Source organism: Schistocerca cancellata, chromosome 2 (assembly GCF_023864275.1).
Source record: "Schistocerca cancellata isolate TAMUIC-IGC-003103 chromosome 2, iqSchCanc2.1, whole genome shotgun sequence".
In the NCBI taxonomy this organism is placed as follows: Eukaryota; Metazoa; Arthropoda; class Insecta; order Orthoptera; family Acrididae; genus Schistocerca; species Schistocerca cancellata.
The window spans coordinates 389879092-389905436 of record NC_064627.1 but is presented as its reverse complement, the minus strand read 5'-3'; the positions used below and the strand labels follow the sequence as shown (position 1 = coordinate 389905436).

General features: G+C 44.0%; 1 protein-coding gene across 1 annotated transcript in view; it reads left to right on the top strand.

Annotated features, from left to right (window-relative positions):
• The window catches only part of LOC126154306 (retinal guanylyl cyclase 2), a 450774-nt gene that overhangs the window by 206268 nt on the left and 218161 nt on the right, over nucleotides 1-26345 (top strand). The window contains exons 6-7 of the mRNA XM_049916128.1: nucleotides 14350-14509; nucleotides 25213-25362. Of these exons, the coding sequence (XP_049772085.1) occupies nucleotides 14350-14509; nucleotides 25213-25362 (310 nt within the window). The remainder of the gene's footprint in view (nucleotides 1-14349; nucleotides 14510-25212; nucleotides 25363-26345) is intronic.

The following is a 26345-nucleotide window of genomic DNA, read 5'->3' as shown; positions in this document are numbered from 1 at the left end:
CTATACCTCTTTCGTTATTGATAACCTCCCCTTTTACAACAAACTAAGTAACCTTTTCTTAGGGTTTCTATCTCTTGCTTAATAATAACAAATGAAATCTTCCCTTTGATATTTATTCACTTTCTCTATCTTCGCAAACAAATTTAATTGCTGCTTATTAAAAGTGATTTTCTGATTATTTCGACGAAACATAGAATGTGTCGTCGTCGTGGCCCTCAGTCGTTATCTGCAATAACCCAAAACTGTTCCTCACCTTTTTTACTGTTACTGGATCGCCATCTGACCGCTACATCGAACTGCGACATGAATATACTTACTCTGTTTTGCTAAAAAATGGTTCAAATGGCTCTGAGCACTATGGGACTCAACTGCTGAGGTCATTAGTCCCCTAGAACTTAGAACTAGTTAAACCTAACTAACCTAAGGACATCACAAACATCCATGCCCGAGGCAGGATTCGAACCTGCGACCGTAGCGGCCTTGCGGTTCCAGACTGCAGCGCCTTTAACCGCACGACCACTTCGGCCGGCTTACTCTATTAGCTGCTGGTGGGCTTTCATAATAAGTGGCTGTATTTATTACCAAAGCTGACGTTATTCTGTAATAGCAAAATTGACGTTATTCTATAATTAATTTGACTGAAATTACGTAATTCATAGTTAAACTTTTTCTTGACAACAATAAAATTTTGCGAAGTTTTACATTGATGGTTTTTGGGATGGATTATAATTAGAAATGCAATATTGCTGGCAAAAGTTAATTATATTCTGAATGAAATGATTTTATAAACGTTCAAATGGGACTTACTTTTTACAATAACCTTAAAACTAGCAATGCGCAAACATACCTTCAGTAGTCTTGAGTTTCTCGAAAAATTAATTCAATAATATTAGTTCCTCTTATTATAATAGTTAGCTGATGTCTCTGTACATCCGTTTATAATCTCTTGTAAATCATAGCTAGTGGCTGGCAGGTACACCGCTTCTCTCAACCTCTCGTTTCCGACCTGCTACCGACTCGCTTCACTTCTCGCTTACTACTGACTAGAGATGGGGGATCCGCTCTTGAACTAATTCATAGAGTTCAATCTTTCAAAGGAGTGAACAATCAGTGATTCAGAAAAAAAGAACGGTAGCTCCAAACGTTTCCCACAGCAGAGAGAGAGAGAGAGAGAGAGAGAGAGACGGAGCATATCAGCAGTGCCTCTGCTGGTCACAGCACAGTGCACGCCACACAACACAGCCAGCGCCGGCCTCTGCCCTGCTTCTACCTTGGCTGCCTGCGTTGTGCAGTGCCCCATTGGATTTTGTGTTTCACATATGCCGTGCCGTCTCTGTGCGACGTCTGCCGTGTGCACTGTGCAGTGTCTGGCGCAGCTTAACTTCGCATCGCACTCTGTCGGCGATCGTTTCAGTCGCACGTCCTGCCCTCTGGGCAGTTGATGCGAGCAACAGGACAGAGAGCCACCTAGCGGATAACATAGAAACTACTTGCAAAAACCTGCTCGCAAGGGAACGGACGATTTGTCTCGGAGCGGGTGAGTTCACCGCTCCCCCCCACCCACGGAACTCGCCCGCTCAACGCTCACCCCACCGGCTCGACCCTAGCCAGAGCGTCGAGCAAACCGACTCAGGTGTCACTCTGGTCTCTGCGGTCTCAGCTCACGCAGTAATACAGCTCGCGGCTCGACCTGCTCGACTCAGCGCCTCTGCATCGGAGTTCGTCCCCACTGGATATTGTTCTCCGTAGTAATACCGCTATGTATATTACATTATTATGTTATGTATACATCAATTGTTTTTATTTTATTTTTATTTGTTTAAACTGATTAGATTAGGTTCCTGATGACTCCTCTTACTATAGGATTTTTATTATGGACACTCGAATTTACGCTTTAATTACGAGCGAACCGATAAATGTATCGCAAAATGTGATACACCAATATTTTCCTTGTTTTATTCTTCGTAAGGCTATATGCAGCACTTTCGTTTTACAGTCAAATTTATATATTTTTTTCTTATTCTGGTACGGATTTTGCGATTTTAGGCGTCTTCGAAAGGAAACGTTCACTTTAAAAATATATGGCTTGCGATGTATTTGTATGAGGTTAATGAAATTTTAATACATTATAGCCAAATATATTGTTAATGTAAATCTCAAGTTACAACATTTTCCGATCACCCATGCATGATAGTGCAAAATAAATCAATAATCAAAAACTTTGTCATATCGTGGAAATTTCAATAAACAATACAAAATTCTTACTCATTATCTGTGTTACTTCAAAATAGGTTCAAATAAGATCAAAATACAGGTATAGTACTGGAATAAACCAAGTTTAAAGGGCAATGTGCCTTCCATTTATTTTCTATTGTAAATGAGTGGTGAGTCATGAAAAAGAGCTAATTCATTTCAGGGAGTGAACAGTTCTGATCCAATCTCTGAAAAGAACAGTTTTGCCCATCTCTACTACTGACTTCCTACGAACGCTAAAGTGCGGTCTCTCCTGCCAACAATGCTTTCTGGTGCAGACAGTCCCTGCTAGGCTGCTACCATTACAAAATGTATCAATGCACGGCCTTTCCCGCTCTTTTCTTAAAATGTATCCATACGCGGTCTCTTCCGCCTTTTTTAAAAATTATATCAATTTGCGGTCTCTCTTGTCAACAATACTTTGATGCAGACATTCCGCGCTACCACAATTATTTCCAACATGACAAATATTAATTATTCCTACTTAATCCTATTAATAAAATATAAACATCTTTCATAAATTGTGATTTGACAATAAACAATAGAAATATACACGTCTTACAATAGTCATCATCAGATTTTTAGCGAGCTGCAGTTCTCAGGGAAATTTAGGGTAATTTACGTGGCTGGCGGGTTCCACAACCTTCGGCTGTTGTTGACATACAGGCCTACATATTTTTTGTAATACAAAACAATTTTCAACCATGTAAAAACCGTGAATGTGAAAGAAATGATCAAGATACACGTAGCATTGTTATCAGTAGCAAAACTACGTGAGTCTACAGGTTAAACTAAATGTCAATCCCCAGATATGTGCCGGCCAAAGTGGCCGAGCGGTTAAAGGCGCTACAGTCTGGAACCGCACGACCGTTACGGTCGCAGGTTCGAATCCTGCCTCGGGCATGGATGTGTGTGATGTCCTTAGGTTAGTTAGGTTTAAGTAGTTCTAAGTTCTAGGGGACTTATGACCACAGCAGTTGAGTCCCATAGTGCTCAGAGCCATTTGAGCCAGATATGTGGTAAAGGACGTACTGTGTCACTGATTGCAGTTATGCTCATATAGATTTCAAGCAATAACAATAATGTTGCACACCAACCATATCAGGTTACCATTCTCCAACACAAACAGGACGTTTTCAAACAAGTGTTAAAATGAATCGTGAATTGGCTGCAGTAGCTCGCAAAAGACGAATACGTCAATATTCTTCACGCATTTGTGATACCGTGCAACAAGATATTTTAAGGCCTTGCAATAAATTCCGCCGCTATTGATTTCATCCACTTCAGGAGTGATGTTTCTCAATACTTCACCGTCTCCAGAGTGTTGTCATATATGCCACTTCTTGAATTTTAGAAATGGCTGAGCCAAATGTTTAAGATCAGAGTTGCAAGGAGCCGCATGGTACGAAAAGTTTCGTTTCAGTGTCCCCAATTTGCTGGACAGTCCAAGTAGCAGCGTGTCAACGTGCTTGAAAACAATTCCGAACGTCAGCTTTTCACTTCGTAGTTTCTGAGTGATTCGTTTCAGCATTCATAGGTTGTAGTTTCCATAGTGAGGTAATCCGTAAACCATGGCTTCACAACATACGTGCTCGCGGAGCAAGCTGTGAGCAGCAAGGCGCGAGCACGGAGCAGCGCGAGCACGCTACCCCCACTGCCGGACAAGAGCGGAGAGTGGGGAGAGTCACGTGGGGCACACAACAGCTGCCGCCAGTCAATGTAAATCCGCGGCCACCTGTAGGGTAAATCCGCGGCCACCTGTAGGGATATCACTCAGGAATTATTACTGCGACAAATGAAACAAATAAAGGAGAATGTACACGTGCCACATAATTTTATTAGCTTAGAGTATGCCTCTACATTCGTATTAATTTGTGAACTGTTACACAATAAAAGGTGTCACTGAGGTGTGGGATTCTCGGCTATCTTGTACTTTTTGCCCTTTACAATTGCGTCTATGTTCGGAGTAACTGTTCTTGTGCATTGTAGGCGCAGCGTGCAGTTTAAATTTCGATCAGACAATGCGTTTCTCAGGCGCATCTTGTTACATTTCAATGCAGAGAACAGTTGTTCACAAACATACGTGGAACCGAACACTGATATTATTGTAGCCGCCAGTTTGTGCAAACGAGGAAATCTATCCTGAGCGAAGTGTCTTAGAATTCCAAAATGTTTTTCGTGTTCTGAAATTTGTCTCTGTATTCTCTGTCACAATGCAAGTCAATAATTTCTAGTTGCAGCTCAGGACGAATCTCTTCAATATTCGCTGAATATGGAGAGGAGAACAGATCAAAATCACTGTCTAGAGCTGTCAGATCTTGAAAGCGTTGATCAAATTCTTCCTTAAGGCCAACTAAACTATGTGAATAACGTTCAGTCTTTGTGAACATCTTGCATGGATGATAATTTAGGAAAATGAGCTAGATTTCCTGTTTCCAGCTGACTCACCCAAAGTGTCAATTTCATTTTAAAAGCTCGTATTCGATCTATGAAATGAGTAATTAGCAGATCTTTACCTTGTAGTGAAATGTTCAGAGCATTCAGATGGCTAGTTAAATATGCTAAGAACGCGAGATCACATTTCCATGAAAGCTCTTTCAATTCAGGAACACACATGTTATTTATTTCCATGAACATATTTATCTCATCTAATAGGCAAAAAAATCTATTTAATAATTCGCCACGTTTAAGCCAGCGGACCTCGCTGTAATAAGGCAGCTGGCTTTCTACATCATCAAGAAAGCTTTTAAATTGCCTGTGTTGTAGCCCTTGCTTCCTTATATAATTGGTTGGTTCAAATGGCTCTGAGTACTATGGGACTCAACTTCTGAGGTCATTAGTCCCCTAGAACTTAGAACTAGTTAAACCTAACTAACCTAAGGACATCACACACATCCATGCCCAAGGCAGGATTCGAACCTGCGACCGTAGCGGTCTCGCGGTTCCAGACTGCAGCCCCTAGAACCGCACGGCCACTTCGGCAGACTATAATTGGTTGTACGAACAACAACTCTCATCACATTTTTTAGAGTGATACTCTTTGCACATAGGTTTTCCTGGTGGATCACACAGTGAACGCCCCTTATTTCATTCGGCACGGTCAGTTTTTGCATTTTCTCCTTCAACAGCGCAACGAAACCTGATTTTTTCCCCTGTCATCGCTGGTGCACCGTCTGTAGACACTGAAACTAAAGAATTCCACGACAATCCTATATTTTCAACACTTTCTTCAACACTACTTAAAATATCACCTCCGGTTGTAGTGTTCTCCCTCACCTGAATAACTCTATTAACACCTGTAATAAATATGGCAAGCTGCGCTGTTCCAGTGATATCAACACTTTCGTCCAGAGCTAGAGAATACGCCATAAAATCTTTACAGATATTTGCAAGCTGGCTCTGGACATCGTCTGCCATGTCCTGTATGCGACGCATAATGGTCATGTTAGATAATGGCACAATCCGAAACTGTTCAATTTGAGATGGACACAAATGTTTCGCTGCAACGACCAAACATTCTTTTATTAAATCGCCATCAGTGAAGGGGCGCAGGAATTTTGCTAAAAGCAAAGCAATTTTGTAACTCACTCTGAGAGCTGCCTCAGTTGATTTTTCTTCGTCGTCCAGATCTTCTTCGGATAGCTTCCTTTTAAGTTTAATAACTTCCTGTGCACGATCTGGTCCATCACATTTTCCACTTCCGTAGTCTTTCGCGTGGTACGACATATAATGTCGCTGCAAATTAGATTTCCTAAAAGAATTCAGCGTTTTGTGACATACTAAAGATTTTGCAACACCATCTTTTTCTGTAAACAGATACAATTCCTCCCAATGGGGGTTAAATTGCGAAAGCATGGTTGGGGTTACACAACGGCGACTTGACATGATTCTTAACCAGCGAAGTGACTGTTAGAGTTGATCGTAGTACTTTAAACGTTACACAGTCGGCGCGAATTCAATAGGCACGCTGCGGCCCTATTCAAACGTGCGCGCGCATTTCCCTCCCTCCCCTCCCTCCCTACTCCGCGACCTTGCACCTGCTCGCGAGCACGTGCCTGAGCAGACGCGAGTACTCGCGCTCAAAACCGGCCAGTTACCGACGTGGTCAGATTCTCGACTGTCCGAGAGACCTATCGATTTTTATTTCTGTCAGTTTAAGTTATTTCTCGAGATATAATTTTTGGCAGTTCTGTATCACGCACAGGCCACGGACGTCGCGAAAACCGTCAAAATACATATCAAGAACTAAAAATAAACTTGCAAATAACGCATTTTATCAAGCAAATGTCTTAGCAGTCAAAGAAGTTGCAAAACAATGAAAATAATGACATCTTTCATGCCCTTATGGAATCAAATCGTTCGTGAAACCGTCACTAGATAATGGCATCTGTTACTGTGTTGTAATGCATTGTAGCGAGACATTTACATTCCAGCATGCTTTTACTACAGTTGATAGAACTGCCCAAACCGAAAACAAAGAAGTAACATTAGTACTATGGAAACATTAAGTCTCGATTAATGACTCGTCAATGCGTAATAGAGAGATACAGCGACAGGGATTTGAGAGCGAAGCTTTAGTTGTCTGCTGAATCCTATTCGTTGTAAGCACCAAATCGTGAGAATCACATCGAGGTTCGTACGACTCCTTGTGCCTCAGATGGGAGGCTCGTACTTAGCACGAGCCACGTCACCAAACTCTGCTACGTGGAGCTAACCGACATTTCAAGGTGCAGCCTTAAGCCAAGCTACTACCTCCTACTTGTTTGAAAAACGTTAAATAATATCAAGAGTTCTACCTAATCTGACTGTCATAATAAAAATCCGTGTGCAAAACATCCGAAACGCTTCCTGTTGCTTTAAATTCTGTAATACATACTGAAAAATATATTTTGAGGCCCCTACATTGCGTTGGAGCGCATTGCAAAGATCCACTCACCTTGCGGTGAATCACTTCTCAGATGCACGCCCCCTTGAAGTCACTGAAATGCAGCTCTCAGCCGGAGAAAGCTATAGGAAAACAGCTGTACTTCGTAGCCCCAAGTCACACTAAATTTGTTTTGTCGGTGGAAGGAACAGTTAAATGAAAGTATTTGCGTGCGTAAAATTTCACTCTGTTACTGTAAGCTTGCATACACAATCCATTACGAAGTCTTACTGTAAACTGCACTTAGTCTAAAAAGTTCACACGCACGCCTCACTTATAATCGTATCCAGTTTACGTTAATTATGAACTACCCTTCACAGAAAGTTTACAAATGGATTGTTTCTTTCAGAACTGCTCGTTCAAATGTTGCTAGTATCAGTCTCAAGGAACAAATTGTTCAGGTTCGCCAGTAAGCAACACGCCACACGGTATTTATATATTTTAAACGTCACGAAAAGTACTGAATTTCATCCTGTGCATTAATTCGAATTCTCTTCTCAAACATTTTAGTACCGAAATCTGACAATATTAATAATTTTCAATGGAGTACATATCAACAGATCTGATCACTAAGAGACCCAAACCCAGACTCAACTCCACTCTCTACACAAAAAAAACCTTCCCGTTCCCAAAAGCCGGGCGAATATGGTAATTTCTAATTGGCAGAGAAACATCGCAGCCAATCGAAAAGCAGCACCCAAGCCGCTCAATGCCGCGGATATATACAGAACCAATCAAAATTCGTCACTGAATCAGGACAGTAAATTGCCATAAATAAACTCTGAAAACCCACAAATATAAAATTAATTCCCTTTTAACAAAACTATTTTACTGAAATCATAATATCACTTCCGTAGTATGATAAACTGACAAAGTAGTTTATACCAAATTCCCCGGTACAAACGACTAACATACACGTCATTCTCGAACATCCCTCACGTAACCAATTACTTCACTGTATAGTGTAAAAACTTCACATAAAATAGTATTTCACATTCACACCTTCATTCAGTCCCTCACTAAACACAGTAAGAGTAGTAATTAATAAACAATTAGAAAATTAAACTAAAAAAACGGAAATAAAGTTGACAGTATTTGGCTGCAGCGCAAACAGTGTCCGTCAGTTACTGACCTCTGTCATATCGCATAGAAACTACATGCACTCGAGCCATCTGATGGGACCTGTCTTGCGCATGACTCATACTGCACGCCTGTTCACAGATCTCCCATCTCAATAGCGACGACGCTTCGTACACCTCTAAAGTTGTTGTGTTCCATTCTGTGAAATCCACCCAACGGCATGCCTTTTTTTAATCCGGTACACAGTTACTGCTTTTTTTTCTGATGTTTACTTACACTTTTTTCAGATTGGCTCTATTTGAATAACGACACTGCATAAAATGCTGTTTAGGCTGCACACCCACGGAAGAAGCCTATTTTTCATCGCCAGCGTCGTTGTGGACGTAAGCATCGAGAAATCGGATCACTGAACGTAATTCACACACGGCGTGCAACAGTCTCAGCCATTTTCACACGATAGAAAAGAGCCCACGAAGGCAGTGAGATGAACGTAGGCTGCAAGCGCAACTGCATACCAGGCACGATATACACTCATATTCAAATCTCGAGACGCGCTTTGTAGAAGACGATTTCGAAACTTCCGTGAATGATATCGAGTAAAGGTGAAATATGGACAAAATGCTCTTATTCACTTAGGATGTTATCTTCAGTGATCAAAATCCATCTTTGGCAACATTTGTTTAGCTGCTGGAAACTTTGAGAGAAGTGACCCATTGGATAGAATCGAAACATCGACGTTATTCGTCTCTAGATGTCAGTGGAAATGTGCATTGCAAATTGGTATGCGCGCTACCACCACTAGTGATAACAGTTATCAGAGAAGTTCGATCTCGGTCACGCTTCAATAAAATCCTCAGCAGTTTCTGTTCGTGTTTCCTCCTCGGGGTTTGTGTATAATCGGCAGGAAACCGTCACTGAAATGGTGAACAAACACCAGTAGGAGACAATGCAGGAAGGGCGTTGTCTATCCCCAGGAGGAGTGGAGGAGTGCCCCTACACTGTGGGAATTCTCAATACAGCACAAGTCGAGGAACGTTGTTGGGTGGTTTCGCTACTGCGTCCTGTTACTTCAACCTATTACCTGGTTACTCTAGTAAGGCCTTCGTCTCCCTCTACAGTTTTTACTATCTACATTTCCTCCATTACCAAACTGACGGTTCCGAGAACGTGTTCTATCAACCGATCGCTTGTTTAGTCAAATTGTAGCGCAAATTTCTATTGTTTCCAAATTTGATTCAGTATCTACACATAAGATACCAGATCTACCCAACTAAACTTCAACATTCTACTGCAGTACCACTCGTCTTGCCTGAATTCCTAATCGTCCACATTTCACTTCCTTACAGGTGAGCACTGCACAGAAATACGCACAGAAAAAGACTCGCTAACTCTAAAATTTATATCCGATGTTAAACATTCCTTTTTGTCTGAAGCAGTTTTCTTGCTATTGCCAGTCTGCATTTTTATATCCTCTCTACTTCGGCTATCGTCAGTTATCTTACTACCCAGGTAGGTAGGCTGCTTACCGTTTTTCATTCCGTGATATAACTACCTCACCATCAGCTGACTTAATTCTGGTATGTTTTATTACTCTTGTTTTAGTTTCATCGATGCTATCTTATTGCCTTTTTTCAAGACATTATACATTACGTTCTACAGATCATCCAAGTCCTTTGCCGTCCCTGACATACTTACGTCGTCATCGGCAAACCGCAGAGTTTTTATTTCTTCTTGACTTTTTGAATTTCTCCGTGGTGTCCTTCACTTCAAAATGGTTCACATGGCTCTGAGCACTATGGGACTTAACGACTGAGGTCATCAGTCCCATAGAACGCAGAACTACTTAAACCTAACTAACCTAAGGACATCGCACATATCCATGCCCGAGGCAGGATTCGAACCTGCGACCGTAGCGGTCGCGCGGTTCCACACTGTAGCGCCTAGAACCGCTCGGCCACTCCAGCCGGCTGTCCTTTACTGTTTGTTCAATATACAGATTGAATTTCATTGGGGTTAGGTTACAACCTAATTTCATTCTCTTCTCAAGTGTCACTACTCCTTCATGTCCTTCGACTCTTGCAGCTGTAGTCTTTTTCAAGTTGTAGATAACGTTTTGCTCCCTTTATTTTATCCCTGCTTCCTTAATATTTTCAAAGAGTGTATTCGACTCAAAGTTGTCAAAAGGGTTCTCCAAATCAAAGTCTACAAATGGTGAAAATGTAGGTTTGCCTTTCTTCAATGTTTGCCAGACTGGAGTCCGTAGATCATGCACATCTCTAAGCGAATACAGAGAGGTGAGATGGGAAGGGTTGGGGGGGGGGGGGGGGGAGGGGCGGACGGATAGAGCGATAAAATTTTTTAACTATCGACGATCGAAATACGTATCTCCACTTAACTTCGACAGCTTCATTTCTGTCACTACGGCTATGCTACTTCACACATTACGAGATTAGCGCTCTTGACAGGAAAGATGTCGCGGGTAAACGGTGCAGCCGGTCATACGATCTCGTCTCTGCAGAACAGATTTGACCTCTCTGGAGATTTTAAAACTGCACTCACTCCGCTGCAGAGTGGAAGGATCATCCTATTCCAACAAACACGCGACATAACGACCACGGCGGAAAAATTTGAGGAATACGGTTTACTTCTAGATATTTTAAGGTTGCTACTGCTTGCTGTGATATGTCGCCAAGATTATAATCGGTCTACCCGACGGGGCCACATGCCGCTTTTCCAGTGTCCCTCAATGGGAATGCATGCATCTCTAGTATTTGTCGCCATTGATAACCCACTACTCAAATTGGGCATTAATTTTTTGGGTGTAGTACTTTCCCTTCACTTGCTTCTTTTGAACATATACTTTGATTATCACGCGTGAAGCTACTTGCAGATGAGAGTGCATTGCTTCAAGTTGCAAGACAATAAGCAACGCACGTGCATCGATAAGCCTCCTAGAGGACGATCGGTGCACGGTACTAATGCTGCGAATGCGTAATACGAACAGCGCCTCTGCTGAACTTGTCTGGCATCTGCGTGACCACAGGACACGTCTCAGGCCCCTTACATCTATTGCCACTGAAGGTTTCTTGGCTAAACGGATACCATATCATTTGTTAGCCTCATATTATTAAGTATGTTTCAATTTTCGCTACGGAAGACAGGCCAGATAATGAGTTTTCCCGACTTTTCGGTAGTGGACGACAAGTGACGTCATTATTTTATGTTTATACTTTCCTAATTAATACAGAGAGAAATAAATATCAGTGCAAAAATGGTTCAAATGGCTCTGAGCACTATAGGACTTAACATCTGAGGTCATCAGTCCCCTAGAACGGAGAACTACTTAAACGTAACTAACCTAAGGACACCACACAGATCCATGCCCGAGGCAGGATTCGAACTTGCGACCGTAGCGGTCTCGTGGTTCCAGACTGAAGCGCCTAGAACCACTCGGCCACAAAGACCGGCCAACATCAGTACAACTGAAGCGGATCTTTCTAAGTTAATTATCATGTCTCTCAGCGGCGGATGTACTACGTACCAAATATTTACACTATCCCTTTACTTCTCGACATAAATCGGATTTGTCACACAGTATGCTGAGCTTTTTTTTAGAAATTTCTTTACGATATAAACGGTTGTTCTGCTTATTGACTCACCAATTCGTCTGCCACATCGAACTTACTGTTCTCGCGGTAATTTATCATTCTTACGTGTACTGCAGTTCTGGGTTACTGAAACTCCGCCTACCGCAAAACACAATGTACTTCATTTTGGTAGTTTGTGACCAGTCATGTTTCGGCATCTGTCTATCATCGCCGGCCGCGGCGGTCTAGCGGTTCTAGGCGCTCAAGTCCGGAACCGCGCGACTGCTACGATCGCAGGTTCGAATCCTGCCTCGGGCATGGATGTGTGTGATGTCCTTGGGTTGGTTGGGTTTAAGTAGTTCTAAGTTCTAGGGGACTGATGACCACAGATGTTAAGTCCCATAGTGCTCAGAGCCATTTGAACCATTTGTCTATCATCTTCAGTGGATTTTGTTTTATTTCTAAAGCTACATTAACTGTGAAAATGAATGTGTACATGTTGGTTTGCTTTTATGCGTTTCTATGACTTGACAGCATCCGATATTTTCCCTTGTATTATAGAGGGTGTCTGTCCTAAGACTCGCCAGATGCACTTTTTCTGGTGTTACAGCAGATATTTACAATTTCGTTTTTGTATTGCTTAGCTGGAGTTAGTCCAAACAATTGCTCATCACATGTTTCATGTGACGCCCATTGCCGACTGAAAGCGTCGGTTTGTTTCTCGTTATGAGCAAAGTGATTTTTAAATCGGAATTTTGCGCGCTCATTCCATATAGCGTTCTCAAATGAGTCTAGCGCGACATTCGTACTATTGATGCGTATTAGCAGGGGCAGTAAAACTCGAAGAATGACCAGTACTCCAGCAGCAATAACACTGCCCTGGCCTGCTACCGCTAAGCATGCAGTGCTACAGAGCCGCTGCTGGATTACTGTTTGTTATTCGTGTTTTACTCTCCCTGTTAATATGTATCAATAGTACGAACGTCCCGCTAGACTCATTTGAGAGCGATATATGGAATGAGCACGCAAAATTCCGATTTAAAAATAATTTTGTTTGTCCACGCGCTGTTGCCATTTTTCGGGGTGCACTCAGTCTCGTGATGCCAATTGAGGAGCTACTCGATCGAATAGTAGCGGCTTCGGTCAAGAATACCATCATAACGGCCGGGAGAGCGGTGTGCTGACCCCACGCCCCTCCTATCCGCATCCTCCTCTGAGCATGAAATGGCTCTGAGCACTATGCGACTTAACTTCTGAGGTCATCAGTTGCCTAGAACTTAGAACTAATTAGACCGAACTAACCTAAGGACATCACACACATCCATGCCCGAAGCAGGATTCGAATCTGCGAGAACCGCACGACCACTCCGGGCGGCCTTGAGGATGACGCGGCGGTCGGATGGTCCCGGTAGGCCACTCGTGGCCTGAAGACGGAGAGTGTAATAGGAAACAATCCGACGCTTTCTCTTGATACTGAGCATCGCCGAAAAGATATGATGAGTAGTATTTATTTAGGTTGACTCCGGCTACACAATGCAAAAACGTAATTGCAAATATCTATCCAAACGTTAGAGAAAATGCGCCTGACGACTCTTGCTTTTCTTTGCTGGTTGTACTTATATACATTGCTTTTCAGACCTTCCTCACTTCACTCTCACCTTGTTTCACAAATTTTCGTAGAATAAAATGAGATTTCGCGAAGACTCAAGTCGGCACCCTCATTGAGAGATGACGCTAAGTGGGACACAATGAAATTCGTCTGCCGGCTCTTCTAGCGACGTGCTACGGTACTGTAGCGCACAAATGTCAGTGTGCACCAAGACTGCTGATATGTAGCTGCAAACGAGCAAAACGTAAATTCCATAACTTCATTTTCTCGCTCCCATAATTCAAAATTCATGGTTACCTCTACAGAGGTGTCCTTGCAAATATAGCTTTTACTCAAGTTTTTTGTGGCTATTTCTAGTTTAATTTTTGTGTCGTTTACATTACTGCCATTGGAGGTTTAAGTAGGTACAATGTGCAACTAATTGCTTTTCGAATTTGATATGATTTATTGTGCTATTAATAAGATACTAAGCAACTGCAGGCTCAACATCAAATTGAGGTGTTACTGGAACCATGTGCAGTTAGACGTTAGGGTCTTAGTGGTGACGGAAACAACGGGAATTTAGTTAACAAAATGTTTACGAAACTGAATGGTCGTTATGTCAGCAGTTTCCATGTTTCCGCCAGTACCAGGTCTAGTTGCCCATGATCCATACTGTAATCTTCTTGTAACACCCTTCCTAATGTTGAGCCTGTAGTGGTTCGAAAACTAGTTAAAGGTACCATAATCGTATCAAATTCAAAAGGTGTCGTATCAAATTCAAAAGGTGTCTGGTTGTACATCATACTTACATAAACCAGTAATTTAAATGGCAGATGCAGTTCGTCATGCACAATAGCTCCAACGAATGTTAGCAGGATTTGGTAACGCAGACGTGTGTGTGTGCTGTGTTGCAGGGCATGCGCTACCTACACACGACGCCGGTGCGCGTGCACGGCTACCTCACGTCGCGGAACTGCGTCATCGACGCGCGCTGGGTGCTCAAGGTCACCGACTACGGGCTGCCCGCCTTCTACGAGGCGCAGAACATCCCGCCACCCTGCAAGTCCGCAAGGGGTCAGTCTCGCCTCGCATCTCTCTGATCTTTCCACGCCCTGTAACTACACAGCTCGACAGTTGATACGCAGTGGTGGGTTCTGCACGTCAGTTGCTATACTGGAGTGATGCGTGTCCACTACTTCGTAGAAACATGGCTCTGCCGAGTAGTCTTTCCACGCAACAGCCCTGTCAGAAATTTTACGCCAAACCCATAATCTCACCATCCATTCAGCTCACTAACACATAAGAAAATATATTGGACCAACCACCGCCTGCGAACTCCTCTGGCGTCATCATCCACTAACCATCCAAGAAACAGACAGCAGTTAATATCACTAAGAATCCGTGCATGGAGATTACATTCCTCCCGCGTCCTCCACACCTACCAAAGCCCAGTCCAGTGCATTCTTATCGTAACCAACGTAGCTTAAATCTTGATAACTAAATTTTATCACTCTTCATAATTCTTTGAGAACCATGGACTCTACCACGACTTTTGTATCCATCATCTCTGTCCTATAGGCATCCTGTACTAGTTAGTTAAAGCTTGCCCTATCCTCAAATACCTTGAACATTTTCGCAGATCCTGTACGTCCTGTAAGCTTAAAGATCGAAACCCCACTATCTCTCCAATTCCTGACTGATGCAGGGTCTACACCAACATGCCACAACCCCTCCTTCCACCTCCACACTGTCGATGTCCAACACCAAAGAAACGTGACAGGTCACCTCTCCCTAACCCAGAGTTCCGTGCTGGCATTTATTCATCTACCAGTTATAGCTATTGCTCCCCTTCCCCCTATTAAAGCTCCAAAACCCACCCCACCAATCATCTGACCACTGTTTCTTCCTGTTCAACCCACTGATCAGATACTTCTTAGCTCAATATCGACCCCCTTCCAGACGTAATGATCCATTTGTATTCCCATTCATGCCTCCATACTCCTTTCCTACCACTACATGCTAGGAGATGACCTCCATGTACTTGTAAGAAACAATGTGATCACCTACATCAACACAGTCTCCATCTGTGTTTCTTACAACTATATTACCAAAAGGAATGGTCTTTTATTCGATTTTAATTCCTTTCTTTTATGAGGCTTAACTGTGCAAAACTAAGTGATTAATTTTCAATAACATTAGGCCTAAGAGCAGCAGTATGACTACTGCCACGCTCCCCTACACAACATCTTAGGGGATGGGGGACTGGCAGTAGCCAGCAGATCTATATAAAATCCCATCCAACTGCGGTCAAGTAAACATAGGAACTAAACCGACTTAACAGCACTACAATAATTGTAATCTGGCTAACTCAGATAACTTGGCAGTAATCGAACATGCGCTGGGACCAACGTACCACGAAATTCGTTCCTCCGATAGTATGGTTTTATCAACATCTAGTCATTACTATACTATGACGTACAAGGAGGCCATGGAAATTCAATTACTCCAAACACAACTTAACATAAAAGAAGGAGGAGTGAAATGAAAGAAGTTACGTATGCCTTAGTGCTAAATTAAGCAAACAGCACCATAATACTCGCCGGCGCGACTCAGCGATCTTGAGTAGCGTTTGATGACGTCACGAACTGACCGTTGCATGGATAAGTGTAAAGCAGTTGGGGCTGCTACGCTTCTTTAAGTTTGAATCTGTTATCTGAGTCTTTACAGCCCTTGATGATTTCTCCAGCACTGTGAGATGAAATGGTAGACAGAGAATTATTGCCTTGGACCAAGACCTAATGTCCATAAAACAAAAATCACCAAAGACATTGATTTATTGTTCAGCGCTATTCTTATTAAATGAGTGACTCTGCGGTCTCAGTAAAACGGCGAGACTACAGTAGTTCTGTTGAAAAGTTTAATTCTCACTTTCGAATCATAGTTTTTTCCCGCTGTCTCAACGCTCTGGATGCATTGTGTAGTACATATTACATACTATGTGTAAATTTCAGCTCTTTGAAGTGAAGCTTTCCTCAAAAGAAGGAAGGAAATTTACTATGGCCTGTAGATCTACCATTTCTAATGCTGCTGCGATGTCACGTAAGTTATAAATAACGAAGCAGGTACTGCACTTCCCCCTCAGTCTTTTTTTTTCATATTCTGTTCATTAGGCAGCTGTTCTCTTTTTTTCTAAAGTTTGATTGCAAACACCAATAAGCAAGCGCATTATCACTGCATCGCTTTGTTATTTTCAAGTATTCTCCAAATCTGTAAACATTAGGACATACGTTGGTCAGCCAGAACATTCTAAATACCGTTCAACCACCGGTATAAACCAGTCCAGGCGATAGCAGCATCATCTGGCGAGGAATGACTGCTGGTCAGACACACGCAAGGAGTATGTAGTATCAGTGAGCGTGCTGTCCGTGTGCAGAATGGGGAAGGCGCGCGGTCTATCTGAGTTTGGCCGAGGGCAGATTGTGATGTCCCGGAGGCTCGGCACGAGCATTTCGGAAACTGCTCGACTTGTCGGGTGTTCGAGGAGTGCTGTGGCGAGTGTCTGCAACACGTGGCGAAATCGAGGTGAAAACACTTCCAGTCATCGTGGGGTTACGCCACCAACCTCATTACAGACATCGTAGGCTGTGCAGACCGGTAAAACAGGACAGGCGGCTGACAGTGGCAGAACTAAGATCAGACTTTAAATGCTAGGCAGAGTACAAGTGTGTCTGAACAAACAGTGCACTGAACACTCCTAACGGTGGGCCTCGGCAGCCGACGACCCATGCGTGTACCAATGTTAGCACCACGACATCAGCAGCTACGGGTGAAATGGGCACGTGACTATCGGCACTGGACGTTGGCAGCATTCCTACGGGAGGGTGCGAATCAGTCTTCCAGGGAACAGCTCCTTGAACCTGTACTGCGGGGTACAGACAATCTGGCGGCGGCAACATTATGCTCCGGGGAGCATTCACGTGGGCATCCATGGGTCCAGTGGAGCCTGTGCTAGGCCAAGGAGTATCGTCCATTGGTTGCAGACCACGTACATTCCTTCATGACGATCACGTTTCCCGACGACAGTGGTAGTTTTCAACAACATAATGCGCCACGTCACAAGGCCAGGTGTGTGATGCCGTGATTCAAGGAACACAGTAGCGAGTTCCAGTTGATGTGCTGGCCTCTCAACTCAGCATAGCTGAACGCGATGGAACACATCTGGGATGTGATTGAACGTGACATCAGAGCTCATTGGCCCCCTTCCCAGAATTTACGGGATTCAGGTGACTTGTGTCTGCAGATGTGGTGGCTTCCCTCCAGCGACCTACGAAGCCCTCATTGCTTCCATGCCGCGATGCATCGCTGCTGTTATTCGTTGCTAAAATGGACATACCGGGTATTAGGTATGTCATAATGTTCTAGGGGATCAGTATAGTTCAAAATTTTTAAAAAAATCTGTCTCGTTGGATATTATAAATATCGTTTTTGGTTATTAGGCCAACACATGAATTTACAGCTAATATTGTTTCTCGCTTCTCAACCACCACAGTTCAGCGTCTACCCAGTCCCTCTCTTACAGGCTCCTGGAGTCCATAGTTTCAATGACAACCGTCAGCCATCTTCTATACCACGTTTCCTTTATCCATCTGAGTTCCATCGCGATACTTTTGTTGACCATCTATTACCAGCAGTTTGTTCTAAAAGACTGTACTATAGTAACCTTGTCCTCAATAGCTTCCATTATGCTCTTTTCCACTTCCACCATTTTTATAATTTCTTTATTTTGGATCTGGTCTAATCTTGAGACTACAGCACTTAGTCTCCATTAATCGAGTGCTACAGATAACATTTGATCTTTTCCTACATTTTTATTTCCGAAGCAGCCCTGACCCGTACAGTATCTGATCAGAAGTATCCTCACACCTATTAGTCGACATTAATATGCGGTTTGTTCATCCTTCACCTTTATAACGGCTTGAGCTTTGCTGGGGAAGATTCAATCAAATATTTCAATTTCTGTGCAGGAATAGCAGCCCATTTTTCCTCAAGAACCGAAACCACAGAAGGTAGTTATGTTGGATGTGGAGGTCTGGAGCGAATTCTATTTCTAACTCATCCAAAGGGTGTGCCATTGGGTTCAGGTCGGGAGTCTGGGCAGGCTACTGTATTTGAGGAACATTATTTCCACAAACCATTGCCTCACTGATGTTGCTTTGTGTCTGGGAATATTGTCATGCTGATACCAACATTCGTCATCTTTGAACTGTTCCTCTACTGAACGTATTATGCTGTTCTGTAAGCTGTGTTCATATCCTTCTGCATTTAGTGTTTTCTTTAGCGGTGTTGCGGTATCAGATGCCAAATGTGGCGTGAAGACACCAGACATAGTGGACGGGTGCCAGAAGGTGCCATATTAAAACTCGGCAAGAACTTTCCAAATGATTTATTTGTTTCCATTACAATGCTCCGTCCACCTTGGTCTGTGTCACAGGGCCCAGCAATGCTGAGGCCACCACCCCAGCGACCCAGTGCAATGTGCTGTGTCAAGCTGGCCTTGTACGCCAGTGGAGTTGTGGCATCGTCAAGATGCCACAGTTGACTCGGTGGTCCACGTCCCTGCCGCATCAGTGCCGCTCGGTGCGAGCTGCAGGAGGCCAGCTACATCCTTCTCCTCGCTGGCGTGGCTGAGATCGCAGCGACCAACAAGCGCCCACTATCTGGCGTCCGTATCTGCGGCCCTCGCCTCGGAAGTCTCCACCATGTTTCGGGAGCCGAGACGACTGTCTGCAGTAGTGAGCCAGAGAGTGCCCTGCCCTGGCTGGCTGCAGACCCCGCGTCGGCCTCAGAGGGTCGAACCAACGACCTGCAGTAGACTGGGATGCTGTCGCCCCATCAGTTGCTGCATGTAGTCCGGTGGCGTGACACGCCCCGCTGTCTGGGAGAGCTGCCACACTTGAATGAATCTCGTTAGAAAACGACACTATTTATACTTGGCTCTGCGCCTCTGTTTCGCTAATGCACCGCTTCGTGTCACGTATGCATAACACTTAGGTTGGCCAGTGACCCTCTCTTGCCCATGACTTGCGCCATGGAAACTGCTGTGTGCGCCCTCTCCAGCAGTTCTACACCCTCGTGGCCTCTATTTGCCTTCGCAACTGCTGGTATGCGAAACTTATTGCAATCCGGCCCGCACCTGGCTGTAACTTGTGCTCCAAATATCGCACAAAACTAACTTTCCCTATCCTAAACGGTGGTGCCGCTACAGTGGATTATGGGTACAACACATAACGACGAGAAAACACCCCATACCGTAACATACCGCCTCACTGTTAGCGATACCCACGGTCTCCAGACTAGTGAAGTTCAAGCCATTCCATCGGATTGCCACAGGGGTGTAGCGTGATTCATGACTCCAAATCACTCACCTCCAGACATCCACTGCACAGTGGCGTCGCTCTCTACACCACTTCAAGCGACGCTTAGCACTGCCTACACAGATGTATGCTTATGAGGAAGTTCGACCATTGTACCCCACTCTTTTTAACTCCATATGTGCAGTCATTGTGCTAGCTCTCTGCTAGCACTTTGGAAATCGCGAGTGATTCCTTCATCTGATTCCATGCGAGTTTTTACAACTACCCTCTTCAATGCTCGAGGGCCCCTGTTCAACAGTATAAGCGGTTTGCCTGGTGTTGGTTTAGCTGTCTCTGTTCCTTCGCGTTTCCACTCCATAGTACGATCTCATACCGAACAGCCGACTTGGGCAGCTTTATAAGGATCGAAATGTTTTTCATGGATTTATTACCCAGGTGAATATAGTTTTGTTTGTAATCTTATCACTCCAGATGATTCAGTTTAGATTTCTAATAATACTTTTCCCTCCTCCAGTCTTATTTTTAACATCTTCTACACTCTTTCCATTCGTTGGTGTGGTTAGGCAGACATAGTTAAGAGATGAACAACATTTGATACTATAATTCGCAACATCTAAATTGGTCAACAACGTGGTAAAAATTGTAAAGATTAAATTCTGAGAAGACGTATTCGGATATACTCTTAAAATACAATATTAGCTTATGAAAAATGATGCGCTTATCGCAAATTGAACTTAATTTTTAAAACTCATTTCCGTTTCCTAGATAATATTAATGCAGGACCAATGCATTTAAAACTCATACCCATATCCGGGACTGGATTCAAACCTAGCATAATGTTTCCTCACTTTTGCTTCGTGCTGTCGGGTATGATAGCGTAAAAGTAACACAATTGCTTAGAGTCCACATCCATCCGACAGGTGAAGCTTGTTCTCGAATGTAGAAGTGAAATCCACAACACGTTCTGTATAACACTGCGTCCCAATCACTCCGAGTTCGCCAATTTAATGGACTCTGATAGCTCTTTGCCAGACTCATTCAGACGTTAAATGTTCAGCCGCTGGAATCAAACTAGCTGTCGTGCCTGGAATATTCAGGCCTAATTATAGGGACAAATAATAATATATTATACCCGGCCGTCATCGGCGCTTAGCACGTGATCGACACGTGTGACTGACATGTCTGATACGCCACAAACAAGCCACAGAGTGTTGTCCTCAAACAGCCGTTACGCGGTGCGAGGTAAATTAAAGCAACGGGCCGGGATAAAGCGCTAACAATCAGGAATCGAGGACAATAGACAAGCCTATCGACTGAAATTATCTTCCGTATGAGCGACTAATGGTGCTCACTTTGTTAATTATTTCCGACAGAGTACGTCTCATTTCGTGCAATTTTGCGGCGTACAGACTGGGAACCTGGTATAGCCATCACAACGCAGTAATATTATCATCCGGTGTGCAGTAATATTCTTCTACCTTATATGAACACATAGGCAGTCCACTCACGTACAGTGCTAATTTTGTGGCCGCAGATTGCCCAAATGATGCTAAAAGTATTTTTGAAATGAATGAAATGCATTGCAGTGGTTGTGAGGGCCAACGGCATTGCCGCAGTGGTAACACCGGCTCCCGTCAGATCACCGAAGTTAAGCGTTGTCGGGCTGGGCTAGCACTTGCATGGGTGACTATCCGGTCTGCCGAGCACTGTTGGCAAGTGGAGTGCACTCAGCCCTTGTGAGGCAAACTGAGGAGCTACTTGATTGAGAAGTAACGGCTCCGGTCTCGAAATGTGGGAGAGCGGTGTGCTGACCACATGCCCCTCCATATCCGCATCTAGTGACGCCTAAGGGCTGAGCATGGCACGGCGGCCGGTAGGTTCCGTTGGGCCTTCATGGCCTGTTCGGGAGGGGTTTAGTTTTTTCTTTAGTGGTTGCGAGGATCCTACATACTCCCGCATCAAGATACAATTTGTGACATTGGTGGCAGACGTATGGCTTTGCTTCATCGCACATTATACATGGTCTAGTTCCATTAATGTGAACACCACCTGTGTTCGATATCATCGTGCAGTAACCACTCACGGATGCAGGTGGCAGCACTGACAGTGTAAGGTATATAAAGCACAATGGGGGAGGGGGAAGGGGGACTTGGAGATAGTTATAATGCGGAAACGGAGCGATTTATCTGATGTACAAAATGGCATGATCATTGGCTTTCGGGCCAAGGGTGAAGGATTTCCGAAACGGCTTGGTTTCTAAACCGTTCGAGTGCCTCTGCGGTTAATTTATACGGTGCATGGCAAAGTGGCACTACCTAACACTGACCCTAAGGTAACATTGGTACACCAGGGGCCTTTGATGACATGTGTGAACGACGATTGCAGAGATGTGTAATTACTGAGCAGCTGACCGCCCAGATGAACCAAGGGGCTACCAACAGTGTGTCCTCAACGACCGTTCGGAGAACGTTGCTAGGAATGGGCCTTCACAACAGGCGCGTGGTTCATGCACCCAAGTTGACTGCTGCTCACTGACGACGAAGGCTGGAATTTGCACGCCAGTACCACAATTGGACTTTCACTTAGTGGCGACAGTTAGCCATTTCCGATGAAACGTGTTCTATGCTCCATCGGACAGATGGCCTTTGACATTTACGGAGTGAAAAGTCTGAAAGTAAAGGCTCCCGGTCGGAGGGGGGAGCGGTACGTTCTGGAGAATGTTACTGCGTGATCTCGTTATTCAGGCAGGCATAGTGGACCGACACTGGTGTTCATCAATGCTTGGCGACAGTGCCCACCGATATACGTAGTTTGTTTTTCCTCAGCACGATGCCATCTAAAGGCAGGGCAATGCTATGTCTCATACAGCTCGCAGTGTACGTGTGTCGTTCGAAGAGCACGAGGCTGAGTTTACTGTACTCCCTTCGGTACCACACTCACCGGATTTAAACCCAATCCAGAGTCTGCGGAACCGTCTCGATCGGGTTGGTCGCGCCATGGATCTTAAACAAAGAAACCTGGCGCAGCTGACCACGGCACTGTTGTCAGCATGGCTCCAAATACCTGTCGGTACCTTCCAGAACCTCATTCACTCTCTCCCTTCAAGTCTCGCAGCTGCCCGCGCTGCAAAAGATGGTTATTCAGGATTTTGACGGGTTGTCACATTGATGTGTCTGGACATTGTATAGTATGTTACTGCAGCTACCGCTCGCTGGTTTAGCTGATTCCAGCATTCGACCGCTGACAATGTATTCCGTAGCAGTGATTGCTGCTGCTTGGTGGAAGTGCTTGGCATGGCAGTCTGTTAAGTTCAGCCTGTGTGCGTGAGCCGGCATTGGTTGCTATCATATGTTCGATAAAATTATCCGCGTCATTTTGTGATCGTCGTAGTCTCAGTGTGAGATGATTAATGACGTATGTTGGCATGTACTGTGTTGATAAAGCTGAGTGTATTCAAAATGCTTAAAAAGAGCAGTAATTTCGGTGATATTCTGTATAGTTTGTGATTCCCTAATAACTGTTCTCAACTCAAACCGTAATTATCAGCTTCCTGAAAAAGATTGAATATATCACCAGCTCTTTCGAACGCTGAGAGACATCATCATCTTAATTTATCATCCCAGAAGAGCGTGTTACATAGCGCACGGAAATCGTAGGTGGAAACATATTTGACCATGAAACTTCAAGTCAAGCTTAAGTAGCCCAATGGTTAAGAAAAGATTAGCAATAACATGTAGGGCCACGTCTTCGCAGATGCCAATTACGAGAATACTGCACCTTTCCTGCTATGTTCGACGTCATCCTTCAATAACCACTCATAGACACGCATGCATGTCCGAAGGAACTTCACATCCTTCTTATTAACAACGCAGGCACAGCAATATCGTATTTATCCGCCGATACCAGGCAGTGACTTTCAATTAAAATGTTCTCCCCTGTACGGAAATTACATAATGTGTGTACGAGTGCAGTTTGTGACGCAGGAGCGACGACGTATGGAAGTTTGTGTTTAGCTGTGAATCGTGCACAGATAGCCACAGGATTAAGGCGACCATTCGCGTAAAACGGCCAATCTGGGTTCGAGTTCTCGCCTGACACAGATTTTCGTTTATTTAACAAGGTAATTCGCCAAACAGCTGTGCAGATCGAAAAGTTAGCTCATTTTATTTTCGCTCCCAGTTTCCTTCCATCGATTTGGTTTTTTTTTTGTTTGTTTGTTTTAACTCCTTTTTCATGTTCTTGTTCTACGGTTCTGATAAGGAAGCGTGGACCCTAGTTGTTTTTACGCCCTACAACAGAACAAACAAAAACAAATTTCGGCAATTCAATATGCCATCTTCAGGACCCATTAGCACCACTCAAAAATTACCGATTTGGCATAGCGGGGCATATGTAACAGTATCGATAATTTTTGAGAGGTGCATATGGGGCCTGAAGATGGCACATTAAATTGCCGAAACTGGTAGCGAAATTAAAATAACATCTCAATTTGCATGGCTGTTTGGAGAATTTATTTGCTAAATATTTGAATAGCCGCTGTACCGCGTCCACAGTGTATCAACAAAGACCAAATTTTCGCTGTCGTCATTCCCTTATACAGCTGGTGGTTGTTCATACTTGGAACTGCGAATACATTTCATGCGTGAGAGGGCCATACAGAACGAAAGGGGAGGCGAAGGAGGAAGCCATTTCAAATCCTGGATGATGAGCTGGACGGCAGTACATACATTCTTACTTTTAAGCAAATCATTTCGCAAAATATTTGCCCCCTTTCCTTTATTTTCAAGTTTTGTTCACTGTGCATAAAATATAAAATATGTAAATATTGATCGGCACTCTATTATTATTAAGACTATATAGAGAAAAGAGAGAAGTTTCAATTTATGCTGTGATTTGGTATTTTTTGACATTTCGTTTACATGAGTAGCAGCAGCTGTTCGTGAAATATTTAACTTTTCCCTCAAATCACTAATTGCGTATTTTTTGTTTACTACGATTAGTTTCAAGAATTCTTTTAGAAAACTAGACCTCGCACTAGTCAATTTGATGCCTCATTTGTGCATTTTCCACTCTTGGTGAAAATTCAAACAAGCACCCGTTGTGTAATTTCAAGGGAGTCGTCATTGTTGACCCGCTCAAACATTTGACCATTAGGGCTTTGTGTATTTGGCGGCCTTCATTATAGAGATAGTACTGCCGTCTCGTCCGTTCCTATGCGCAACACTTGAGCCGTGGATTGTCTGTTGGCAGCCGTAGGCTTCCTAGCACATAAGCTTAAATCTGGCCCCTGCGCAGTTTCCGGTCCATTCGTCGAAACAAGCTCTAGTGTTTGTGGTAACTGTTCTGTAGGCCAGCACAACGGCTCCTCTTCAGTGCAGACGGCCCGTTTGTGTGTCGTTGCAGATCTGCTGTGGACGGCCCCGGAGCTACTGCGGAACCCGGCGCTCCGCAAGCAGGGCAGCCAACCGGGCGACGTGTACAGCTTCGGCATCGTCATGCAGGAGGTGGTGGTCCGCGGGGAGCCCTTCTGCATGCTCGCGCTCAGCCCTGAAGGTGCGTACCAGTGTGTGTGCGTGTGTGTGTGTGTGTGTGTGTGTGTGTGTGTGTGTGTGGGAGGCAGAAGAAGGCGAAAAGAGCGGCGTGACACTTCAGAGCAGCAATGTAACTGCGTGCCAGTGGCTTCGAAAGTTATGCAGCGTACAGGGTGCGTAAATGCGAGTGATATTCATAAATTAACTCCGATTATCTATTAAAAATAAACAAATGCTTGTAGAGTCTGCGCATGATACGGTGACCAGTGCGTAGTTGCCGATTTTAGTCCGAAGTGGTGGGCTAGTACATTCTTTTTTTGGAAGGGGATGCCGACATTATTTGTCTGCTTTCGGCCTGCTGCGTTGACTGAATCGATGTGCACGCCCTGTAGTCTTTTCTGTACTCAAACTATTAGGTAAAAAAATGTCAGTATTGCGTTACTTACAGCTTCGCACGCCAGCTTCATGATGAGGTGCTCATCATTTCGTTGTTTTTGTTATGGTCTTCAGTCCTGAGACTGGTTTGATGCAGCTCTCCACGCTACTCTATCCTGTGCAAGCTTCTTCATCTCCCAGTACGTACTGCAGCCTACATCCCTCTGAATCTGCTTAGTGTATTCATCCCTTGGTCTCCCTCTACGATTTTTACCCTCCACGCTGCCTTCCAATGCTAAATTTGTGATCCCTTGATGCCGCAGAACATGTCCTACCAACCGGTTCCTTCTTCTACTCAAGTTGTGCCACTAACTCCTCTTCTCCCCAATCCTACTCAGTACCTCCTCATTAGTTATGTGATCTACCCATCTAATCTTCAGCATTCTTCTGTAGCACCACATTTCAAAAGCTTCTATTCTCTTCTTGTCCAAACTAGTTATCGTCCATGTTTCACTTCCATACATGGCTACACTCCATACATATACTTTCAGAAACGACTTCCTGACACTTAAATCTATACTCGATGTTAACAAATTTCTCTTCTTCAGAAACGCTTTCCTAGCCATTGCC